This window comes from Sycon ciliatum, assembly GCF_964019385.1.
Source record: "Sycon ciliatum chromosome 5 unlocalized genomic scaffold, ocSycCili1.1 SUPER_5_unloc_1, whole genome shotgun sequence".
In the NCBI taxonomy this organism is placed as follows: Eukaryota; Metazoa; Porifera; class Calcarea; order Leucosolenida; family Sycettidae; genus Sycon; species Sycon ciliatum.
Window position 1 is genome coordinate 68,826 of NW_027044462.1, and position 25,242 is coordinate 94,067.

General features: G+C 46.3%; 1 protein-coding gene across 1 annotated transcript in view; it reads left to right on the plus strand.

Annotated features, from left to right (window-relative positions):
• The first annotated feature begins 2,255 nt into the window (after positions 1-2,255).
• LOC135830328 (angiopoietin-related protein 7-like) overlaps positions 2,256-25,242 on the plus strand; it is a 36,035-nt gene continuing 13,048 nt past the window's right edge. Inside the window, exons 1-2 of the mRNA XM_065342592.1 lie at positions 2,256-2,575; positions 22,095-22,286. Of these exons, the coding sequence (XP_065198664.1) occupies positions 2,440-2,575; positions 22,095-22,286 (328 nt within the window). The 5' untranslated portion in view covers positions 2,256-2,439. The remainder of the gene's footprint in view (positions 2,576-22,094; positions 22,287-25,242) is intronic.

Genomic DNA, 25,242 nt, shown 5'->3' on the forward strand with positions numbered 1-25,242 from the left:
CAATAAAAACAGGCAGGAAAATCACTACAAGTAGATGAAGCCACTAGTAGTACTGTAGTAGACTTTACAAGTATTATTTAACAAGGTAGTTCTTTTCGAAAAAGGTGAAGGAAATTTGAAGAAGCCAGATATCTACCGCGGCTGACTATCTCCACGTCTACTCCATTCGCCATGAGTTGACAACAGAGTTTGAATTCCGCCAGGAGAGGAACCATAGTCAACGGAAGGGAGGGATTTATCCAAGGCTCTAATCCTCAAACGTATGAGTTTGGCCGAGCTCTACCGAGAAGCGCGGCATGGCCAAAATATTCAGCCAGTCCCTGAACGAAAGGCCTTCAAGCATGCACCATCCTGGCTTCCCCTTGGTTCCCTGTGCATGCACGTTGCACACGTGACTTGCCTATCACCATACACAGAATAGACATGTCATTAACCTTGAATTGAGTACACGTCCTCCTGCTTCCTCTGACACTGTTATATGAACATTAGGCATGCTCTCGCACCCCTCTAACTTGCACCTCTGAACCCCTCATTGTGACTTTGGTGCACGGTATTTGGACATGCGGTAGTGTTTGATCCTTCCTTTTGTTTTGTTTTGATACTGGCAGGAGAGTCAGTCAGGCGGAACGTCTACACCTGTGCAGAGTAACGTGATCCAAGGATCTAATAATTGTAGGTCCTGAAGTTGCACACTACTTTTTTGGGAACTGCATCTAAAGCTTGATCAATCCAATATCCTCCATTTTAGTTATTTGTTTTTTTAATATGTTCACATACCCAACTGGTAAATAATAATCTAGACTACTTTGGATGCATGTATAGCACCAGCATAGGCTGCTGCTGTGTACCAGGGAGGCAGTGTGATGAAAGGCACCTAAACATAATAATTATTATGATCACCTCGTGAACACAGTTCTCTGATGATCGCTTAGTGCGTGAAACACATTTTTCATTTTCTTATTCTTGTTGAAAGCTCTGGCCTTCAGCATTGAGCACTCTATTGGACAGCCTGGAACCTCTCGCATTTGAAGGAGTACCTCCTTCTTCACCTGTGGTCACGAGTTCATGTAGGATGGGGGATATTATTATTATCATGATGAAATGACCCAAATGCCTATCGAGGGGTTCATTTGATTGAGAGAACAGTGCTACTACTAGTATGTACAAAGAAAAGCAATGCTTGATGAGAAGAGAAACGGGGAACATCAACTGCAAGGTGGCCGAAATATGCGGAGTTAAATAGACCTGTACTTCAATTCCATGTACTTCAATGGTTATACAAAGGAGAATGGATGCATTTTTCTCAAAGAGAGCCTCCTTGGCTGTTTTGACATTTTTGACTTCAGTCTCTTACATTCATGGGAAGAGCTGGGGACTAACCTCTGTGTTCTATTTCTAGTCGCGTATACTTGGACTGCTTTAAGTAAACTTGACTGTTATTTACGAACCTGGAAAACTACAAGTCCCTCAATGTGATTTTATTTTTTATTTATGTGTATACCCTCAGAATTTTAAAGGTAAGAAAGCAAGCTCGAGTTACGTCTTACCAATGCATTATAGCTGGACCTACAAGTACATGTACTTGGAGCGCTAGTTTCTGGCAAGCTGACTGACCACTAGAAATTATGATGACACTTTCGGGTCGCTCGTCCAGGGGTATGCGCTCCAAATAGAACTAGGAGTCGATGGTATTTGGGTATAAAGAGTTCCGCCGAGGCACGCTCTGTGTACCCAGTGACTGTGTTGATTTTGTAGTTCAGTTCACTATGATCGTCTCTGTTCTCTTCTTTATTTCAAAGGAAAAACCGTCACGTTCTTCTAAAGATGTTTTGAGACTTTTGACTATGCTCAGCACCTGTATTTTCTGAACGACGTGAAATACTAGCGGGTGGTATTTCACGAATCTAAGCCCGTGATGAACAACTTTGAATCACCCAATTTCCGTTATAAGAAGTAGGATACTATTTCAACTGCAATGATACACGATATTGGAATTGTTCGAGTTATGTATTTGTGGCATTGAGATACCGATGATGGCACTTGCCTGTGACTGGAATATACATGTATATGTACATGTACGCAGGACTTGAGCAGATCGGTCACCGGTAAAGGGCGAATGAGCAGAATACTCGCATTGGCACGCTTAGCCTACGAATTCAGCAACCTGAACCTGCTTAACTGCCAGCCACACTGAAACTGCTATATAAATCGTCTACATGTACATGCTTTCAGTCAGGCAGAAAGTGAAGCAACACCTGGTGTAGCACTGTCTTCGCCTATTCATAAAGTTAACAGTTTCGAAGAAGGAGGTTGCCAATCTCGCCCTCTCCAAACCTAGTTTAAAGCGAAGCAAAGTAACAACTGTCCTTCTTATCTCTCCACAGGGACTTGAGAGGGTGCAACTGATAAAAATAATATATTATTAATGTAAGTCTGCTGATGGGGCACGTGGAACCACTGCAGGTGATAATGTTGTTGTTGACAGTGGCAGCAGTGATGTTGTCCGTGAACACGAAGGTGACTCTGGGCAGGAGCATTGAAGGCGAAATAAAGGAGCCGGCTACTAATGCCACAGGCAAGTGACTTTTCCTTATTGACGCCTTTTGAAGCTTAAGATCACTTTGCACTACCGTACCCACGCGATTAGGTCACCGGGGCGCTAATTTTTCCAACTTCATCAAAGACGGGACACTATTAAAGAGAGGGCACTATCAAAGACGGGGCACTATTAAAGAGAGGGCATTATTCAAGAGTGGGCATTATTCAAGAGAGGCCGGCATTATTGTAATACATGTACTATTTTCCAATTCTGGTACGTTTACGTCATCCAGCATACAATTAAAGAAGGCAAATAGAAAGAGAGTACAGGTAGAGATCGTCTATATAATTACTTCGTACATAGCTCGTATATTATTATGGAGTTGGCTTTATTTCACTCACGTTGTCATGACATGAGGTAAGAACCCCATCACCGGGCCAAAAGAGACCAAGGGTAATGAGAGAAAAAAAATAGATAAATGGCCAAAGCAATGAAGACCGAAGCAAAAAGGATTATAAAAACCAAAGCAAAAATATTGAAAGCCGACGCAGAAACTGAGAGACGGACAGAAATAAGCAGAACGATGGAGGAGGCCAGGACATATTCGAATACAAAAAGATGGAGGAGGACAGGACATATTCGAATACAAAAAGAGTAATCACAAAAATGGACTACCAGTACAGGGATAGAAATAAAGGAAGAGATGAATGCCGGACATACTCAAATGGCAAGAGAAAAATCAGGTTGTGAGGACCGTCATACTGCACATTCATGGATGTCAAAGCAAATGCGGTATTGGAGGTTTATACGGACTAGCTCTACCCGTAACATGAGGAGCCTAATGCCGAATGCCAAGAACGGACTTGATAATGTTCAGCGTGCCCAGGATTGCACATTGCTGAGCCCTTTCAATGCGCAGAGTGCCTGCCAATGCCAACACAAAGTGTGACAGGGACACACCAGTCAGTCCACCAAGCGCCCCAACAACCAGGGGTACAACGCGGACATCATCCACATGCCAGATGCGCCGCAGCTCTTGGCAAAGGGGAGCGTACTTTGTTATTTTTTCGGCGATTTTTGTGGGAACATTCTGGTCCAATGGAACACTGACATCCATCAGCAGCACCTGTGTGCTGGACCGCAACACCAGGTCTGGACGGTTGTGGCGCACTTGCGTATCCGTTGGGATATTGAACTCCCACAGGAGCTTCATGTCAAGATTCTCGGTGACAGGCACAAGATGATGCTTCAGCGGGTTGCTTCCCGGCCGACCCAGACCATGCCGCTTGCATAGTGCCCAATGCACCAACTTGACGAGCGTGTCATGCCGTTCGATATACAGTGTTTTGGCTAGGGCTGGGCAACAGGCCACAATGTGATCAACTGTTTCTCCGCGAGTGCCGCAAACTCGACAAATGTCCACAACGTCTCCCCGTCCAATGACCGTGACCTGATAGTGCCTGGTCGCAATGGCCTGATCCTGTACAGCCAGCAAGAGTCCCTCTGTCGCAGGCCTGATCGTTGGCGATTTCAGCCAGCGAAAACTCAAGCCCAGGTCCAAGCCAGCATCAGAAGCTCGTCTCCAGAACTGGCCATGGAGAGGCTTACCTTGGATAACGGCCAGGCACCGGAGAGCAACGGCCTTCTTGACAATGACTTTTGTGGCAGTCTCCAAGTCGGGTAGGTCAAGTTCACCCAGAAGTCTGGAGGCTTGACGTGTAACTGATTTTGACGATGCCACATCATTGTCGTGATGGCGCTTAACAGCAGCCAACAGTGGCACGTTTGGGTGGGCTTGTAGGTACCGCGCCACCCGGACACGGGTTCTATCCAGGAGATCCCGGAATGATAGAATTCCTCGACCACCCATGTCACGAGGCAGGTGGACCCTGGCGGCAGAGTCCTTGGGGTGGCGGGCGTGTTCTTTAAACAGTGCTTGGCGGGTCTGTCGGTCGAGTTCCTCAATCTCTGCCTTTGTCCACTCAACGATGCACAGGGAGTAGAGGATGACTGGAATGGCAAAGGTGTTGATGGCTTTGACCAAGTTCCTGGCGTTCAATTGAGACGAGCATATCAATTGAAGGCGGCGGCCGAACTCAGACTTTGCCGTGGTCTTCAATTCGGTGGCGTGAAAATGTGCTGATTCCGGGACACCAAGGTACCTGTAGGACTCCTCCGCCTGCAGCTTAGCAATAGCGTGACCCTGGAGTGTCTGGAGAGCAGACTGCTGATCGCTCTGGGCTCTCCCCCGTTTCAAAGTGAGCCAGCTAGACTTTGAAGGGTTGAAATGCATACCAATGCAGTCGCCCATTGACTCCACAACATTGGTCATGGAGAGCAGATTATTGTCGTTTCGGGCGAAGAGCTTCATGTCGTCCATGTACCACAGGTGCGATACAGGGCACACCTGGGCTGGTGGGCCACAGCGGTAGCCAAGGCCCGTCCTGGTCAACTCGCCACTGATCGGATTTAGAGACAGGCAAAATAGCAGTGGAGAAAGGGAATCGCCCTGGAAAATGCCACGGTGGATAGATATTGGGCGACTGAATGCACGGGGTGTTTGACCAGGCAGTACCATTTGCGTTCTCCAATTATCCATCATGCTTGAGATGCATGAGACAAGATTGTCTGCAAAGCGGTAGATCAACAGGCATCTCCGGATCCACTGGTGAGACAGGCTATCGAAGGCTTTGCGGAAGTCCACCCAGCACGTCGAAAGATTCCGACAACGGGATGCTGCATCCTCTAGAACCATCTTGTCGATCATTAGTTGGTCAAGGCATCCACCACGCCCTGGAGTATATTATTATTATTATTATTATTATTATTATTATTATTATTATTATTATTCTCAATTCATGGATGACATGGTGTCAACCAATATTATGAATGAGGGCTACCAGCCATGGAATAAAAGAACAAGAAGAGGCAAAAATGCACACGCAAAATATGGCAAGTTAAATGAAAATGAAAATGAAATAAAAGTAAATCAATCCAAAACCAAAATCAATATAATTATAAAAATCAATCCAAAACCAAAATGAATTGTACAGGTAGCGTATGTGATTTACTTTGGAGCTTGAAGTAATACACAAAGAGAATGAAAATCAATGATTAGTAAATGAAGATCGACGTACGTGTATATTTATCAAGCTTAAAAACGCATTGAGGGTGTTGCTGGACTTTAATTGCTGGGGAAGAGAATCCCATAATTGGTATGCTAGGAATACAGGGATTGATAACAAAATTTAAAAAAAAGTAGATTATCGTGTCCGTTCCCGAAGGAAACTCACGACGGCCGCTAGCACCCGGTAAACCCGAGCGGCAGATGCAGTGCCTAACGGTGGGGTGAGGGGATAAGTCTCACAACCACTGGCACGAGTGCCAAGAAAGACCCCAATAGCCACATCCATGTACCCCTTGTGCCTGGCCACAAATTCCCAGTTGACTGTGGGTAGCAGCACGGCTGGTAAAACCGCTCCCAAGCACGACTTAAACCAGGTACCTCTCGTATCTCAATCGTAGTCTTTGACCAACCCACTGTGCCTGCCTGGTACATATACATGTATAATAATATACAATGTTCATGTTATCAGCTTCAAAATTCAAAAGTAAAAATATTCTTTCCACTCAAACTAAATCGGTTATAAGAGTACCCGGCTATAGCACTATATCGCCTATTTTGATCAAATTCTCACTTCAAAACTGCTCAACTACATAGATTATGGGGCGTTTATAGTAATTGATGGTACGGAGAGGAAGTTTTGGAAAACTGATATTGTGTACATGCTGTGTACTGCCAGAAGTGAGAGTAAAAACAGCTTGTTGTTTGTACTTTAAAGGGGAAGTTAAGGCAAAAATATAAAATTTCACCAGTTGTAGTCTTCGGGGTGCTGAGTCGAATGGTCTTGGTCCGAGAAAGCTGAGACGCTCCCTTCCTACTTGAATCCCAATCGAACTCGCGCACTTCCACCGAAACTGGGTGACTGCGCCCTACTAGATGGGGATTTGTATGCAAAATGTCACTAAAAGCGCCGTTTCGTTCTTATAAAAGCACGGATGACCGCGATTGGCCCATATGTTGTAGTCTTTTGGACGCTGAGTCGACTGGTTTTGGTCCGAAAAGGCTGCGGTGCAGCGTTCCTCCTTTATTCCCAATCGAACGTGGTTGAACAAGTGGTCACGTGCTCCTGGGTGCCCAAATCACCTGGTCACCACGCCAGCAGGCGACAACTTTCACACCAAGGTTCAACTCGAGTTCAACTCGAGTGATAGGACTGCACCCAAAAAAGGTCAAACAGGCTAGTAAGTTGTACCCTGCAGGCACGGTGACCAGCTGACTGGTGTACGCAGGAGCACGTGACCGCTTCTTCAACCATGTTCGATTGGGAATAAAGGAGGAACGCTGCATCGCAGCCTTTTCGGACCAAAACCAGTCGACTCAGCGTCCAAAAGACTACAACATATGGGCCAATCGCGGTCATCCGTGCTTTTATAAGAACGAAACGGCGCTTTTAGTGACATTTTGCATACAAATCCCCATCTCGTAGGGCGCAGTCACCCAGTTTCGGTGGAAGTGCGCGAGTTCGATTGGGATTCAAGTGGAAAGGGAGCGTCTCAGCTTTCTCGGACCAAGACCATTCGACTCTGCACCCCGAAGACTACAACTGGTGAAATTTTATTTTTTGCCTTAACTTCCCCTTTAAGAGAGCTTGTCTGAGAAAACCAGAACATAAGTGCAAGTCGATCTCTCAGATTTTGCTCAAATTTTGCAGGTAGGTTTGCTTTGGGGTGTAGATCGACATTCCAAAGCCCGCGCAAAATCTTTTGAAGGGAACCATGAAATTGGCATACCCCTCAATATTGGCCCAATATTGGCACGATTTATGGGTCTAATTGGTCCGTTTCATCGCAATTGTCGCTTATCTATCGCAACTAAGAACAGGAGTTTTTTTACCGCTCTGTAAAATTTCCAATACGCATAGTGAAGAAGCATGATACAGGATTTCTGTCCGCCACAAGAAATAAATTCAGCGATGGAATCTGATGAAGCAAGTCGAAGAAAGGAAGCAAGGTTACAAAAAATGTACAAAAGAAAACAGCGACGGAGCGCCTTCTTGCACTCACGCGTTAGTTTATCCGACTCTGGCTCTGTATCACTCGAGCTGATGCCACTTGAGCTGACATTCACTGGTGTGTATAGCTGCTGGCGTAGAGTACCGTATCTCTTTCTTTCTCCGCTTGGCGTATAGCAGCGATGGGAAAGGAACAGTCGCGGCTGTCACTTTGGCACTTGGAGGAACGTGGGCAGCGTGACCCGTCTGTCACTACAGTACTGTGTGTTCAACAATGCTTTTGAATCAGGCACACATCCCTCACCAGACAGCTGTCATACGCTCTGCTGGATACGCTGACCACGACTCTTGTACTGCCGGAGCCAGGTCGGACAATGTCTTCTTTGCCACCATCTCGCCATCAGTTTGCAGGCTTGCAAAGAATACCAGGTCATTGCTGTTCAAACATTGCAGTTCAAACAACTCAGCTGGCTGGCCTGGCCGTGACTGTCACGCTCTCCAGGTCAGGATGTCGATTTCCCCTGCTACAGTTCCGGTCTTTGAGCTGCGCTTGGCTTTTCGCTGCAGTGAATGTGTGCATTCACTGCAGCGCATTCACTGCAGCGACAAGTTTCCCACTTTCCCATCAAAATTGTATGAATCGCGATGCCACTGGCGCTAGTCGCGATGGTTTTTTTCTTTCTGGTCTCCTTTGATCTTGCCATCACAACCTCCCAAACGAATGTGAGTTAGATATTGAGATCGGACTGGGTTTTACCTGTCAAAAGGTGCGTGGGAGATAAGCGACAATTGCGATGAAACGGACCAAGCACAAACGAGCCACGGCACAGCGGACAAGAACAAGCTACGAACAAAACTCCATCAAGCCAACATTACCTCACCTTAGAAGAGTTCTTGGGGCAGCACCACTTAGCCACGCCAGCATCCCAGAAGACGAGGGCAATCATCCCTTGACGCCACAAATGATCGTCTTGAAAATAGCAAGATTACGAGCGCTGATAAAACAGCGAGGTACGTCCTCAATAGACGACTTGCACAAAGATTGTCTGGGTTCGAGACGGGGCAAGTGGACCTTCTGACACTGATTTACCCTTCTTTGACTCGTGACGTTCGCTTTTTGCCTGAAGAATACTGAGCTAGATTTTTTGGCTAGAGAGTAGAGTTGTTTTGATTCGGCTTGTATCGTCATGCCGTAGCGCTGCTTCGCTCCTGAATGCACTTGCAGACGAGAGATGGAACTGAGGCTCCCATTCCATACGTTCCTTGCCGAGCCGGCCGGCCGGGAGGCAGAAAAATGAGGGAATATTATTTTAGTATCATTGGTGGAGGCTGCGACAAGCACGTCGTGGTCCTGAAGTGTGACTACTTTCCCGCAGTGGAAGCGAAGTCAAGCACAACGAAAGTGTGTGGACGTCTGAAAAAGAACTCGATTCCCTTTGATTCGGCTGCACTAGCTCCATAGCGACCCTCTCCTGAGGACAGACTGCGGAGAGACCAGGAACCTGCCGAGTCACGAGTGGAAGCCCAAACCACGAAAATGAAGGATGGAAGGACTGAGTGTGAGAGCCAGATGGCCTTTAGTAGTACTTCAAGTAGTATCTGAGTTGAAGGAGAGAACAAGTGTGGAGAACAAGGAGAGAACAAGTGTGCTGGAGAAACGCTGCGAAGTCCTCAGGCCTGATGTGTACTAGCTACTGTTGAAGTCTCACTTGTTCCGATATGAACATTTCATCAGCCCTGACTCTGAGCAGCTGTATCTAGATATGGACTTAGGCCAGAGACATAGCATTGTAAACCTTACTGAAGCCATATGTATCCAATGCCTGGCTCTAGTGAGAAAGCAGTTTGGCGCAGGCTCGCAAACTATGATTGAATCAGGGAGTGGTGGAAAGTCACATTATACCTCTCCATGATTAGCTGGTAATGACGACGATGCGGCTCCGGCTGGGTCTCATGGGAAAATAACTTGCATACCTGAGGCAACGGTACCCCATGTACTGAAGACATGATTGAACTACATTTTATCTCCTCCTGGGAGAAGGTGGAACAAATAATGCCAGAGTGTGTCTGATACACATCACAGTCTGCTGAGTGTGTTCATTATTGTGGACGTAACAGAACTGCGCTGCGAGGTACATTCTGCGTTGGACCTACAGTTGAGCCACTACTGTTCTTACAAATTCCATACAACGGTGAAAGGATTTGTTGGAGAATCATGAAACAGTGCATTCACCTTCATCATACACTGGCTCCGTTGCCTACAGTAGTTCACATTTTGACGGGGCGCGCTGGGACGATACGGAAGGAGCGGCGGGCACTATTGGAGTGCTCATGATGCTGGTTAGCGGAGACGGATTTGAGTGTCAGGAACGGGAACGCAACCGCACTACTGTACAGATCAGGAAGCGATAGAAGAGTTGAATCAGTTCAACCTTCCATGCCGTGTACAGGGACACAAGCGTAAAAATGGCTACATTTCGAATGTGAACTGGCGATGGCATTGTGTGGCGACGAACACAACTGCAACTGTTCAAATTTCAGCATTTCGAACATTATGCTTCCCATGATAACTCACCGAATGGCTCACATGACGGAGTTGGACAATACCAGGCTAGGATTATCATTTGCTGTATTTATGGATAGTCCTTGAGTTTTCAGATGAAGTGCTTTATCTTTTACCCATCGTTCCTTTAGAATGGCACAATGTCCATGGCTGCTTTCTTGTCTCACTCACAGACTGACTGGTGTAATCAGCACGATTCTGCTTTATTTGAAAAGAAATGAAACTTTCCTTTCGGAAAGGAAGCCCAGAAACGTCAACCCCCATGGACTGTGCTTTATGACTCGCGTCCATCGACGTTAACCGTCGCAATAACTGCTGCATGTATGTTGTGCTGTGCGAACCGTACAAGATTTTACAGCTCACCCACGCCTTCCCAACAGGCTCCTATGGTTTACCGACCATTCACCGAATGACAATTCACCGAAAGACACTTCACCGAAAGACACTTCACCGAAAGACAAATCATCGAATGGACAATCCACCGACTTGACAATTCACCGAAAGACACTTCACAGAAAGACATTTCACCGAATGGCCATTTCTCCGACAAGACAGCTCACCGAAATTCTACTGTAAATTGTAATGACTGGTTCGTAGTTAGGCCTTGACGGATTTTGCTAATATTTTCGTGAAATTATGCTTTTCGCCTTGTTGAAAAAATTGCAGAATTATGCTATTTTTATGCTAAAAGTTATCATATTATGCCGCATTATGCTCACATATGCTGCTAATGTACATGTATATGATGGTTCTGAGCAAAACAACAGGGGAATTCGTCACAGTGGGCCTCCCCCCCCCCCTACCTACATGCATGACGACTAGCGCAAGAGCTTTTTTGTAGAGGCCGTTGTACTGTACTGTCTGTAGTAGCAAAAGTTCAACGGGGTCAACGCACCGTCCGACCTAGCCACGACCGTCACTGATTGTAGTGGACTGGACATGACTGTTATCAAGGGAGTCGTAAACCTACGACTTCCTGGTGCATCTACTTGTACATGTACATACTTGTAGAACATTGTACAACTGTATGGAATTTGATGGGAACAGGCGGATTATTCCAGATTCCTCTTGGTAACCCATCCCATTCAGTGGACTTACTCAACCATATACTGATGAACACAATATCGTCGTACGTTCCTATGCGCCGCATCCGACAGCCATCCAATCGCCCACAACTTTTCCAACCTCCCTGGCTGACACCAGCCCTGCGAGCTCAGATCAAACGCAAGCGTGATGCATTCAGTCTGTACAAAAAATCCCAACACCCGCAGAGGCTGGTGGCTGGCCACGGTGCAGCGAAAAGAAAGAAGAAATACGCAGACTGTGACTGAAGGCTGAGGACCCTACTTCACTCATTCGAGGCACGACCACCTCTGGAATTCCTCAGAGGAATTGCACACAACCTGACCTTCAAGGTTGTGGAGTGATTAGCTGGAGTTGCAACATTTTCGCTGCTTGTCTATTGTTCCTCATTGATCTCCTCACCTCTGTACACAAATGAAGACCGCCTCGATTGGCTTGAAATGGCCTCTGGGGAATCCTTGAAATAATATTAAAAAATTCAAAATTCTTCAACGTTGTGGAATGATTGCAACATTTTTGATGCTTGTCTATTGTTCTTCATTGATCCGCTCACCTCTGTACACAAATGAAGACCGCCTCGACAGGCTTAATGGCCTCTGGGGAATCCTTGAAATATATTTAAAAATTCAAAATTCTTCAACGTTGTGGAGTGATTGCAACATTTTCGCTGCTTGTCTATTGTTCTTCATTGATCTGCTCACCTCTGTACACAAATGGAGACCGCCTCGATAGGCTTAATGGCCTCTGGGGAATCCTTGAAATATATTTAAAAATTCAAAATTCTCTCCGTCCTTCTTTATTTTTCTTTCTTTCGGTGAAATGTCTGTTCGGCGAATTGGCCGCTCCTCGAACTGTCATTCTGTGAGTTGTGCATTCGGTGAAATGGGCATTCTGTGAAATGGGTATTCGGTGAGCTGTCGTTCGGTGAGCTGTCAGTCGGTGAACTGTCGCTCGGTGAATTGTCGTTCGGTGATATGTCGGGACACCGGCTCCTATATCCCGTACCGTTAGCGTTACATTGAATATGAACTAGGCTAGCACAGTTATCCTTCGTTCTTTTGATGGCGGCGGGTAGCATGGAACTTGACGTGTTCTTGGGATCCTCGTGCAACACTTGCTTCTCCCGGATGCCATATTATTGGGTGCATCGAGGTTGCTTCTATGCTCATTGTTGTTTGGTAAGGCAATTTTTTATAACTTTTTCACCGAAGAATAAGGCAAGAGTATTTTGGGCTGGTTTGGACCCCTGGCTTCTCTTCACATAATATACACTCGTGTACTTCCACTAACCCTACAAGTGCACATGCATGACTCGTGAGCTGCTGAAGACAGTGACCGTACTGATCATGTACTGTACATGCCATGCACCGTTCATTCACGCTGACCAAAAAAGTACACTACAGACGGTGTAGCTAGGGTGCCCGCAGTGTAGCCTGGGTGCACAGGGTGCACTTATCCCGTCTCACTCGCGCTCGGATCTTTGTGCAAGTCATCTTAAGGGGGAAGTGCATCGATTTTTTCAAGTAGGGCTCAGATGAAAGACAATTGGATATCGGTTCCGATGGTAGAGATGTTGCCTTGAATTGGTTTTGTAGCTACCTGTCTGACAGAATACAAACTGTGAGAGTTGATCAGGAACTTGGACAGTCACGCCCATGCTCCAGAGGAGTGCCCCAAGGCTCCGTTCTGGGCCCAGTCTTGTTTTGTATCTACATTCGCGACATAACACCCTGTTTTAGGTTTAGCCAAGACCAGGAATATGCCGATGATATTGCATTTTATGTCCGGCATAGTGACTGTGATACTGTGTTGGAGCGTCTCACGGCGGACCTTGCTGCTCTGGACAGCTACCTTACAGGGAAGGGACTGGTTCTTAACCCTGATAAGACACAATTTCTGCTACTACGTCGCCCAACTAGTCCCTTACCCACCACTGTGTCCATATCATGCCGCAACTCCACTCTCTATCCTGCGCACACAGCCAAATACCTGGGCCTCATTGTGGATGAGCACTTGGCATTCGATGCTCAAGTAGAGCGAGTTTGCATTGCCGTCAAGCAGAAGGTCGGAGCCTACAAGCATGCCAGGCAGAACCTGAACCACAGAGCGCGTCGTCTTTTCTATCTATCTATTATTCAATCCACCCTTGAGTATGCTAGCTCTGCCTACATTAACTGTCTATCTCACCGTTCATACAACCAGCTGATCACAGCCAGCCGTACTAGTCTTAAAAGAATATTTGCCCTTGACCGCAGAACTCCCACTGAGACCCTGTACGCTTACACCAAGATCTACACACTAGAGCAACGCTTAAATTTCAAGCAATACGTCTTTGTCTTTCGCTGTCTGCATGGTTTATCTAGCCCACTTCTCAGCCTCCTATTCACTCCCCGCTGCACTGGCCCACATTCTGCTGCCACAACTCGGGGCCAAGCTACAGCTGCTCTTGTCTTGCCTGCCTGCCACTCCCGGTATGGTTTCCATTCCATTGCGTATCTTGGTGCCGACAGGTGGAATGCGCTGCCTCCATCTTGTCGCCTGGCCGAGTCGCCTGCTTTGTTTCGCGCTCACACAAAGTCTCATTTAGGGTTCCCAGTAAAAAGGCAACATTGCCTGTTGGGAAATCCCTAACAAAATAAGAAAAAATAATAATAATAATAATAATAATAATATCTCTCGCTTGCATACGGCAAGAGAAACTTGCCATATCGCCGATTTCCTGATCCCGTTTCCATGGCGACTACAGGTGATGACGCAATTCTGCTTAGCTCCGTGAGAGTGAAGGTCGATCACTGCAGAATTGTGTCATTTTCAGTTGTCTTCTTGTATTCACGAAGTGAAAGAAGTACTGTGTTCAATGCTGTTAGTGCCGTGAACTGTTTATTAGTAGTCCTCTTCGTTGTGTACTGGGACGTGACACCGACAGGGTAAAGCTGGAGTGCGGAGACGTTAGCTGGCAAGCGAAAATCGTGACGAACCAAGTGCTGAAATCTTGGTTGGGACAAATCAAACGTTCAGCATTTACCTCAACCAAGGACCATGCCGTTTGCTCTTTCCACTTCCTGAAGATGGATGCGCTGCCTGCTGGAGACTCTCCTATCTCTCGTAACATCTTCTGAAGCCAGGTGAGATGACGAGTAGCGGAGATAAGCGAACGAAATAATGTCGTATGTTTTGAAATTTTGCTGCTCAGGAGAGATGGCATTATACGAACTTAGTCCATGTGAACTCAATCAGCCCATGAACTAACCCATGAACAAATGCTTTCCTTGCAGACGTGCATGTGTCTATCCAATCTACACGTAGAGATCATTCCATGCCCTCAGTGAATGGCCTATTTATAATTATATTTTTTGTCCATACACTTCATCTGCATGTTGTCTCTATGGAGAAGGGTATTGTTCATTTCATATGAAGAAGTTCGGGCAATAGATGCTTTCCTCTGGTACAATTCTGTTGACCTGATGTTCTTTCTAGCTTCATGGGTAGCTTAGGTGAGGTACCATCACCATCCTGTTTACATGAGGGTCAAACACTGCACCGTTCTTTGTTGTGACATGACGTAAGTTATTGTAACTGCTCGCAGACTCCATACATTCCAGCAACGCCTAGCATGGTTTTCCGTCAACGTTGTGGGTGAACAAATTCCTGTCCAACATATTTATACAGACATGCCAGCGCACACCATGCGCCATACACACACTTGCCCTGCCCTGTCGAGTCACAGCCACGTGAGCCCGGAGGGGCAGTGGAGAGAGAATGGGAGAACGCCGCCCCATGGCGCCCGGGACACAAAAACAAGAGTTTGTCCGGCTACGTAGGGAGCAACACACATACATTATACATACACCACACACACACACACACACACACACACACACACCTGTCCTGTCCTGTCCTGTAGAGTCACTGCCGCAAAAGGGTCACGTGATCCCATCACTGGGAAACTTGAGAAGAGAGAGAGAGAGGACACGACGCTCGATGACGCTCCAGGTGCACGGGTAGTCGCATCCGCTTGCCGCATATGCACACGTGCTGGAAGGCTGAGCGCTCCTCTGCTGTTGGTCTATGAGCCACCCTTGAACAGCGATGCCTTCCCCGTCCCCGGACACCGCGAAAGCAGCGACCACACCTGTCACAATGCGCGGCACAACATCCCTCCGCCGGTGCCGACGCTCCGGTAGTTCCAGGTGGCACTGCGGCATCCACCGTTGAGGCACACACATGCCGGACCAAGCCACCGCGGCTTCTCAGCCACCGCCCACAACGCCCGCACTGACTGGCGCCCCGCTGCTCAGACACAGGCCGCGCACGCTCCTCCAGACACTTATGCCGAGCCATGTCTCCTTTCCGTGCAAAATCCCGTCCGCATACCGTACATACCACTCGGGGCGGAGGCTCAGGCACATTGTCAGGCTCTTGGTAGGTGCTGCGCCACTCCGCGCGAGACTCACATGCAACATCATACCATGATGCCTCCACGCCACGGGCACGTAGATCTTGGACAGCGCAGTCCTTCCATCTGCGGCGTGGGCCATGTGCTGGGCGACGCTGCAAGAAGGAGCCAAACAGTACCTGTTTTGGGATGCGGTTGTCCGGCATCCGCGCCACACACACACACACACACACACACACACACACACACACACAATGAGAGTTCGGGTCATCTGCCACGAGACTGACGTACGGCCGGGGAGAGCTTCAGCAGCGGTGTCTATTCCTGCCCTGGACCGAACGGAAGCAGCGGTCGCGGGACACACAGTATTCATCACAACACGGCTCCACTGTCGTTGGGGGCTGAGCCACACACTTGTGACGGGCAAGAACGCCACAGCTAAGAAAGCAACGGACACAGCGATCACACTGGCATGCTCCACGCTGCTCCTGCACACACTCTCTCCCTCTCACACACACACACACACACACACACACACACACACACACACACACACACACACACACATACACACACACACGCACACACACACACACTCACACACACACACACACACGTGCGCACATACTGCAAGAAAGAAAGAAGGCATGAGTGTCAGATTCTTGCATAGGAAGTGTTTATCAGCACACACTTCTACATGCTCATGCAGGCACTCAACGACCAACTATGCACCATGCCGTATGTTCGTCAAACATAAGATTGCAATACCAAAGAACAACATAAACAAGATCACTTACTTCGTTCTCCTCCAAGTGTGTCCTCCCCACCCATTTCCCTAGGCGGAATGTAGCCTACGAAATGGTTTCTCTAGACTAGGAGAAGATGCTTGGTATTCGCCATCTCTCCTTAGCAGCAAAAATTTCAAAACATACGACATTATTTCGTTCGCTTATCTCCACTACTCGTCGTCTCACCTGGCTTCAGAAGATGTTACGAGAGATAGGAGAGTCTCCAGCAGGCAGCGCATCCATCTTCAGGAAGTGGAAAGAGCAAACGGCATGGTCCTTGGTTGAGGTACATGCTGAACGTTTGATTTGTCCCAACCAAGATTTCAGCACATGGTTCGTCACGATTTTCGCTTGCCAGCTAACGTCTCCGCACTCCAGCTTTACCCTGTCGGTGTCACGTCCCAGTACACAACGAAGAAGACTACTAATAAACAGTTCACGGCACTTACAGCATTGAACACAGTACTTCTTTCACTTCGTGAATACAAGAAGACAACTGAAAATGACACAATTCTGCAGTGATCGACCTTCTCTCTCACGGAGCTAAGCAGAATGTGCGTCATCAACTGTAGTCGCCATGGAAACGGGATCAGGAAATCGGCGATATGGCAAGTTTCCCTTGCCGTACGCAAGCGAGAGATATACCATCGGAACCGATATCCAATTGTCTTTCATCTGAGCCCTACTTGAAAAATCGATGCACTTCCCCTTTAATCTATTAGCAAACACTATACACCGGCAGATAGTAGAACACCTCTTCTAGCACTGAGGACACGTCCCCCATCATCCTTTTTGGGTTTTCGTGAAATAAACAGTTTTGAATTTTTCCACTCGACCATTCTGAAATACGTCCAACATCCAGTAAAATCCAAAAACTGCACGCAAAAATTCAGTCACTTTTGCATGAACTGTTGCACCGAAAAATTTTGGTGACGCAAGGAGAAGCTTGTCGTTTGGAGTGACAAGTGATCACCGCTGCTTTTCCTTGTCAGAGTCAACAATACACTTTGTTCTGCAGCGTTGGGAGTGGTGTTGGAGTAGAAATTGCTGACTAGACGTCGCGGAGGGGCGAGCTTTCCAGCGCAGGTATGAGTCGTATTTCAGAATGGTCGAGTGGAAAAATTCAAAAATTGTTTATTTCAAGAAAACCCAAAAAGGATGACGGGGGACATGTCCTCAGTGCTAGAAGAGGTACCGTACTGGCAATATATGTTGCCGCGTAACGCGTAACGCAGGGGGTGCGGCGTAACGCGCGACCAAGCTAGTGCGACAAATTTTCGTTGAGTTCGTAACGCGCGTCCGGCGGGGTGCGGCGATCTTTTCATTGCAGTTTGCACTGCAAAAAAAGGCTGAAAACTGTGAAATCACGTGTACCGCGTTGTGAAAAGTTCAAAACTGGACGCAGCAGGAAGTCCTGACACTCGCTCTTCCCCTATGTCGCTTTCCTTTTGATGATCTTTTTGTGAACAGATCACTCTGATAGTTAAAATATACAGTCTTCTATTGATATCGTTATCGCCCTTTGCCGTCGGGTTTGTAACAGTTGGATAGCAACTGAATTTCTGTGCCTTCAATGTGGATGAAAAGAAAAAAATGATTCGGCAAAAGCAAAAAAATGATGCGGCAATAGCAAAAAAGTGATGCGGTAATAGCAAAAAAAGGACTGCGGCAATATAGAAACCTGTGTAACGGCTCCTGTGCGACTTTGCATGTAACGCCCTGCGTGCGGCAAACATGTGCCAATGTAACGCTTCATGGCCTCACTGCGGCAACATATATTGCCAGTACGGTATTCTACTATCTCCCGGTGGATAGTGTTTGCTAATTGAGGACGTAGCTCGCTGTTTTATCAGCGCTTGTAATTTGGCTATTTTCAAGACGATCATTTGTGGCGTCAAGGTATGATTGCCCTCGTCTTCTGGGATGCTGGCGTGGCTAAGTGGTGCTGCCCCAAGAACTCTTCTAAGGTGAGGTAATGTTGGTTTGATGGAGTTTTGTTCGTAGCTTGTTCTTGTACGCTGTGCCGTGGCTCGTTTATAGACCCATAAATCGTGCCAATATTGGGCCAATATTGAGGGGTATGCCAATTTCATGGTTCCCTTCAAAAGATTTTGCGCGGGCTTTGGAATGTCGATCTACACCCCAAACCAAACCTACCTGAAAATTTGAGCGAAATCTGAGAGACCGATTTGCACATATGTTCTGGTTTTCTCAGACATGCTCTCTTAAAAGTTTTGGTATGGTATTTACATGCACATGTATGATAAACGTCTGTTTCAGTGATTGTGTATGCCATCATTACTAAAAAGTGGTAAAGTTACCACTTACATACTTTTAAGTACTCACTCAACACTGCCGATCACACAGCATGGGGCTGAGTTCCCCAAACCAAGAAAAACAAAAAGAACAAAACAAATTGAATACAAATATGGACACAATAATAGCAACAAACGCACAGGAGGGAAGCGAGAAATGGCAACTAATCTCGCAAGATACTTTTAAGGTATGGTTCCGTGGACTCCTAGCTAAATTATCTGCAATGTACAAGGTTTCCGGAGCTTCTCTGGCGTGGATCACCGACTACCTAACAGATAGAATTCAAGCTGTGTCAGTCGAAGGGGTTACTCTCAGACCCACTGCCTGTGAAGTCGGGAGTCCCCCAGGTATCTATACTGGGGCGTCTAATATTCTTTCATTGCATTCCCAACTCATCACAACCACGCGCTCTTCAGCCGAACCATACAGACACCAGCGAGGACACTTCCGTTGAGAGATAATATTGCTCCACGCCTCTAGACAGCTGTTTCGCTCCCTGTCGGAGCTCATCAGTAGAGGATGATAATGATGATAATGGAGGAATGATCATTCTTATACACCAGAAATGGCGCAAGTGCGCGCTTTCCACATATATCAATGGCATATGCAAGCTGCTAAAATGGTAAAGTGTGAGAACAGCGATAAATAATCATAGTACGCGCTCATTGGTGGAGAAACACACCACACAAGCGACGAAAATCTTACTCGGAATACTGATGCCAATGGAAAGTACATGTATGTTGTTTATTATTATGATGTTGCAATGTCCATGTATGCAGGCGAGGTGAGACTCACCGCCGAGATCCCCCACCGCGACAGGCTCGGTTGCCGTTCAGGATTCACACCGACCTGTCCGCCCGTCAACAGGATCGACAGCGGTAGGCCCCACTAATGCCGATGTCGATGCACACCAGGAAACTTGTAGTCGTGAGTGTGATACTAACAGGTCTAGTAGCAACCAATAGCAATACTAGACCTGTTAGTATCACACTCACGACTACAAGTTTCCTGGTGTGCATCGACATCGGCATCAGTGGGGCCTACCGCTGTCGATCCTGTTGACAGGCGGACAGGTCGGTGTGAATCCTGAACGGCAACCGAGCCTGTCGCGGTGGGGGATCTCGGCGGTGAGTCTCACCTCGCCTGCATACATGGACATTGCAACATCATAATAATAAACAACATACATGTACTTTCCATTGGCATCAGTATTCCGAGTAAGATTTTCGTCGCTTGTGTGGTGTGTTTCTCCACCAATGAGCGCGTACTATGATTATTTATCGCTGTTCTCACACTTTACCATTTTAGCAGCTTGCATATGCCATTGATATATGTGGAAAGCGCGCACTTGCGCCATTTCTGGTGTATAAGAATGATCATTCCTCCATTATCATCATTATCATCCTCTACTGATGAGCTCCGACAGGGAGCGAAACAGCTGTCTAGAGGCGTGGAGCAATATTATCTCTCAACGGAAGTGTCTTCGCTGGTGTCTGTATGGTTCGGCTGAAGAGCGCGTGGTTGTGATGAGTTGGGAATGCAATGAATTGAAAATATGGCCGAAAGCTCTGTCGCAATATTTAGTTCTGAAGTCTAATATTCTTGTTGTATATAAACGATCTACCTGAAGGTCCTTGAAGCTGTTTGTATTCGTACGCATAAGCCCGATTTGTGTAAACAAAAAGAACATGTTGTAGCACTTAGGTTATTTTCGTGAGTTTGCACCCCGTGTTCAGAGGAGTTGTTTCTGCACTGTTCATGCCCATTTGTCACACTTACTCTTTATCTTAGCCCTCACTTTTTGTAATACTTACGCGTCATGTGTCACACTTCTTTGGATTTTTAACCTTTGTTTTTCCCTTGATCACTTTAGTTCCGTATTTCCACTGATGATCGGAGCTTGAAAATCGATTCTGGAAACACACAATCTCAAACCTTGAACAAATTGTCATGTTCCGTGACGATGTCTGCGGCATTCATACTTTTCATAGCTATTATTAAACTTTTATCTCCATGTAGATTATTTGAAGAAATCGCCGCTCTTTTGGCCGAATACGCATTTTTCGCACTGAATTTGCCGAAAATCGATGTTTGGTGCCTCAACAGAGTGCAAATACATTTTATTTCTGTAGCTATCATCTGCGGGAGTTGACTGCGACTTTAGCGTGTATTGCCGAAAACGGTCAGCAGGAAAAAGCACCGAAATCAATGGCTGTTTTACGAAATCGGCGATTATTCGCCGAAAATGGATGTTTCAGTGCCTCTACAGCGTGCAAGTTAATGTACATGTACATGTATACTATAAGAGGTGACTTCAAATACTGCTTTGAGCCGAATTCTGACTTTGGGGCTCAGTTTTGGACATTCTCTTGGCAGATCGAAAAGGCCATTAGGCGAATAAATCGGGCCGATTTGGGAAATGCCTAATGTACATGTAGCAAGAATTTAAGTGTATAAACAACACCAACCGTGCACTTTCGCTTGATTACAAGCCTTTGTTTGGAGTGCGAGCACTATTCTAGAGAGGACTATGTTTTCCATTGGCTCTCAGGGAGAGGGGCACTATTCAAGCCATAATCGATAAGTAAACGCTATGTAATCACATGCATCTTGGACAATACCTATTGCTTCTCGTTGGCTAGCGTAGGAATGACATAAGTCAGCGAACGTAGAGCGAATCCAATACCGATAGTTCAGATTGTAATACTGCAAGTGAAAACTAAACAAGCGTTTCACATACATCAGGTATACATATAGCTACAAGAAGGACTAAATGTACTTACTTACCGTACAATTAGTCCTCCTGGTAGTTATATGCAAGTGAAAATCACATAAAATTATTGTTAAAAAGTTTACAAATTTGTGTATTGGTCACCATGGATATGTGGAACTCTGTAATACTTGAAGTATAATATCAAACGCAAAAACGGAGAAAGAAAAAAAGGAAGAGGAAAAGGATGCATACAGCATTGTAATACTTGAAGAGTTTGAGTGCTCTTTTGTATAAAGTTTGAGTGCTGTGAAGCATATTGTCAGAATGGTGTTGGACGCGTGTACATGTATGCACGTGAAGGTTGTCGCTTTAATTTTCCTTTTTTCCTGAAATAACACGCATTGAAGGCACAAACTGAGTGAAGAATCATTATACTGTACTTCAAGTACGTGCACCGGATATCGGTACTTTAAAAGGCTACAAGGTAACAGGAGCTACCGTCTCTTTCGGACAGCAAGCTCTTCCCCTTCACCGAATTCATCCCCTTGAAAAACATTTCTTGGTTATTGATTTGAGTCCTCTGAAGTCTTGTTTGTGTTCCTTGCTTGTCTTTCACTGCAGGCATGGAATCATGTATCACTCGAGCACTTCAATTGTCACAAGTTCCCCAGGCTAGTATTTACCCAATCACAAGCACTTTGCAAAGCCTCTCACCACCAGTCGATCAACTGACAGTTGACAGCGCCAACCCTGCAGTTTTGGCATATGTTCTGGGTGGAGAGGATACTTTCAGGCGATTTACGCACTGCTTGGGTATGTAAAGACACCTAAGGTACTTTGCAGTTTGTATACATGACCTTTCCGGCTTACAGAACTGCCTCCGCGGTGTTGAGCACTGTCAACACACTGGGTACATCCTCCGCTGATCTTTCAGGCTTCAATGCTTAAAGGGGAACTCCACGAAAAAATGAAAATTTGATAGCCTGTAGAGTTTCGGGCGCTGAGTCGAATGGTCTTGGTCCGAAGTCTCTACGAGAAAGCGTTCTTGAGATATTTCAATTTTAGCCACGCCCCATACCAATGTATGTGTGACGTCATTGTGGCATGGTGCGAAAATACTTGGATTTTGAATCTCACTTTCTTCAGGACGAAAGTCACTTCAGAAAGTAGTTTGCCAAGTCGCCTGAGCCGCTGCAATGCCAAATTGTTGTGTTGTTGATTGTGCCAGTATCACATCATCCTCCTGGGGTTAGTTTTCTCAGATTCCCAAAGGATGGAGACCTGGCAAAGCGCCGAGATGTTGCAATGCGTCGTGAAAATTTCAAGCCTATTTTTGTAGCACGAGCTATGTTTGCTCGCTGCATTTATGATCCAGAGGGACTTGAGAGCTGAGTTTTGACGAGTACGCCGTCCAGGAAAGCCCTCATCAGTGTACCAGTGCCCTCCGAACCGTGAGCCTCCAGCAAAGCGAACTCAACAAGCTGCAACTGAGAAAGCAGGGCGAGATACGTCCCATCAGGATCAGAAGAGTACATCACACCATTAACTCCGACTGCAGCTAGCTGATGAACGATATTACCCCAGTAACTTTGCGCATACCAGTACTCAAACTGTGCACATCTGTCATCAACTGGGACGCAAACAGACAGACCCCCAGCAAGTACGAAGGTTACAGAACTGTTTGCTTGCGATGTGCAGGCAGCATGCACGACGAACTGTCTCACCAATCCTGCCAAACTGAACCAGTGTAAGTTGATTGCGTGGATATGTCTCTATTTATAACAGCTACCCTACTTCTAGGCATGGTTGCATGAATACCATATCACTCAGAGCAGTTGTTAGAAGTCTGGACAGCCTAGGAATAGTGCAAGCAAAGTGAAACAAAAAATTATTACACTCCGAGTTCCACGCTTGCGGGATCACCAGGCCAAAAAAATCCAATTTCGAACAAGGAATGGGTTCTGGTTGTATGCGAAAGAAAAGTAAGTGAAGACCTATTGTGCAAGGAATACAGTGGGAACTACACATATTATACACATGCACTCACACCTTCACCCACATGCGCGCGCGCGTGTGCGTGCACACACACAAACACAACAACACACACACATACGCACCCACATACTCAAACTCACTCGCACGCACGCTAGCCTAAGGATAGTACATATGCTGTAGTAGTGGTGTACTTAGTGAAATGACTATGTGTACATCTAATGATGCCGCCACTCCACGCCAGAAGACAACAAACATCTGCTGAACATTTTTGCTCCCGTCTCTTATGGACAACACAGGGAATGAAACGAGCAATGCAATTGAGAACAAGAGTCGTCCTGTACGGTGAAGTTTCCATTTTCTCATACAGCAGTATATTGTCTAAGCAAGTGTGTTTTCTCCACATTCTTTTTGCCATGCAGGTATATCACAGTGTCCTGCCAAACTTCATTCTCAAACGCATTCGTTTCTCAATTCTGGGGATGATTGGACACGCACATCTCGCAGCTCTTGACGACGTCAATGTCAACCGTCGCCACAGCACAACCAAAAAGACCAATAATTATTTTCAAAACGAAACTCCGTCAAACCCACCCACAAACGAAAACATTTCGTTTTGAAAATATTATTGGTAACCTTGGACGGCCCCTAAAGAAGACTGGCCAAATAGAAATTATACGACAGAAAGAGCTATGAGTATGTTGACAAGCTCATGTGTGAGGTGGTAGCGGTTGCAAATGGCAACCTCGATGTTCCTGCCTTGGAGAAGCGAGTTTCCCTGCCAAATTCCAGGTGGAAGCCTCCTGAGAAGGCTGAGGTGGTGCAGAATTTGGATATCTTTGCCTGATGGTATTCACAACGCAGGCTGGAAGACGACAACGAACGTGCTTGCCCAATTTGCCCTGTATATAGTGTGTACTGCCTGTGTGCCGCATAGCGTAGAGATCTACACAAACACAGAATGTCATATGGAATGTGTATGATGAGTGCTTCGTGCTTGTACACATACCACATTGCTGTACCGTAATAATTATTATAGTCAAATACTCATTTGCTCTACATATGCGCTGTATTGCACCTACCGGTACCTACCTGCACTTTCAGTGCGCGCGCCATACTAATTTAGTGTACACTGGTACAAAGATGGAGGGTCTTGTAGAATTTACCATAATTGCTGATTTCAAATTGAATTCCAATGATCTGGGGGATGAATACTGATTAGGACGCGTTCGATTACCTACTAGTACAGAGATGTCTTGGTCAGAAAGTACAGATTTCTTACTCTCCTGCCAGAATTTGTGCATTATTTTGGTGTACACTTTCTTGACCCCACGCTTGTACGTTGCATGCCATGGTATACTAGAAAACGAGTTTATTGACAAAGTCTATCGCTTGAAACGATAAAGTATGGGTTCGGGTGTGATCAAATGCACCCATGGTGCTCATAAACTGTGTGCAGTGCTCTCTTCACCAACAGAACACTACCTACCATACTTTGTAGATCTCGTACCAATCCAAGGGAAAATGACAAAGACAAATGTGAGTCATGCATGAAAACTTGTGATAGCACTACAGTACAGAACAACGTTGTTCGTGCTATGCCTGACAACAATAAGTTACACACAAAACATTACGCGCATCGATCCTCACAAGATAAGTCAAGACATACTCGGAGCAAAGAGAAATTTGTTTGTGTCATGCATGAAACTTGTGATAACTACCCGTACAATGTCTTTCTTGTGCGACGCCTACTGTAGTGCGCCTGACAACAATAAAT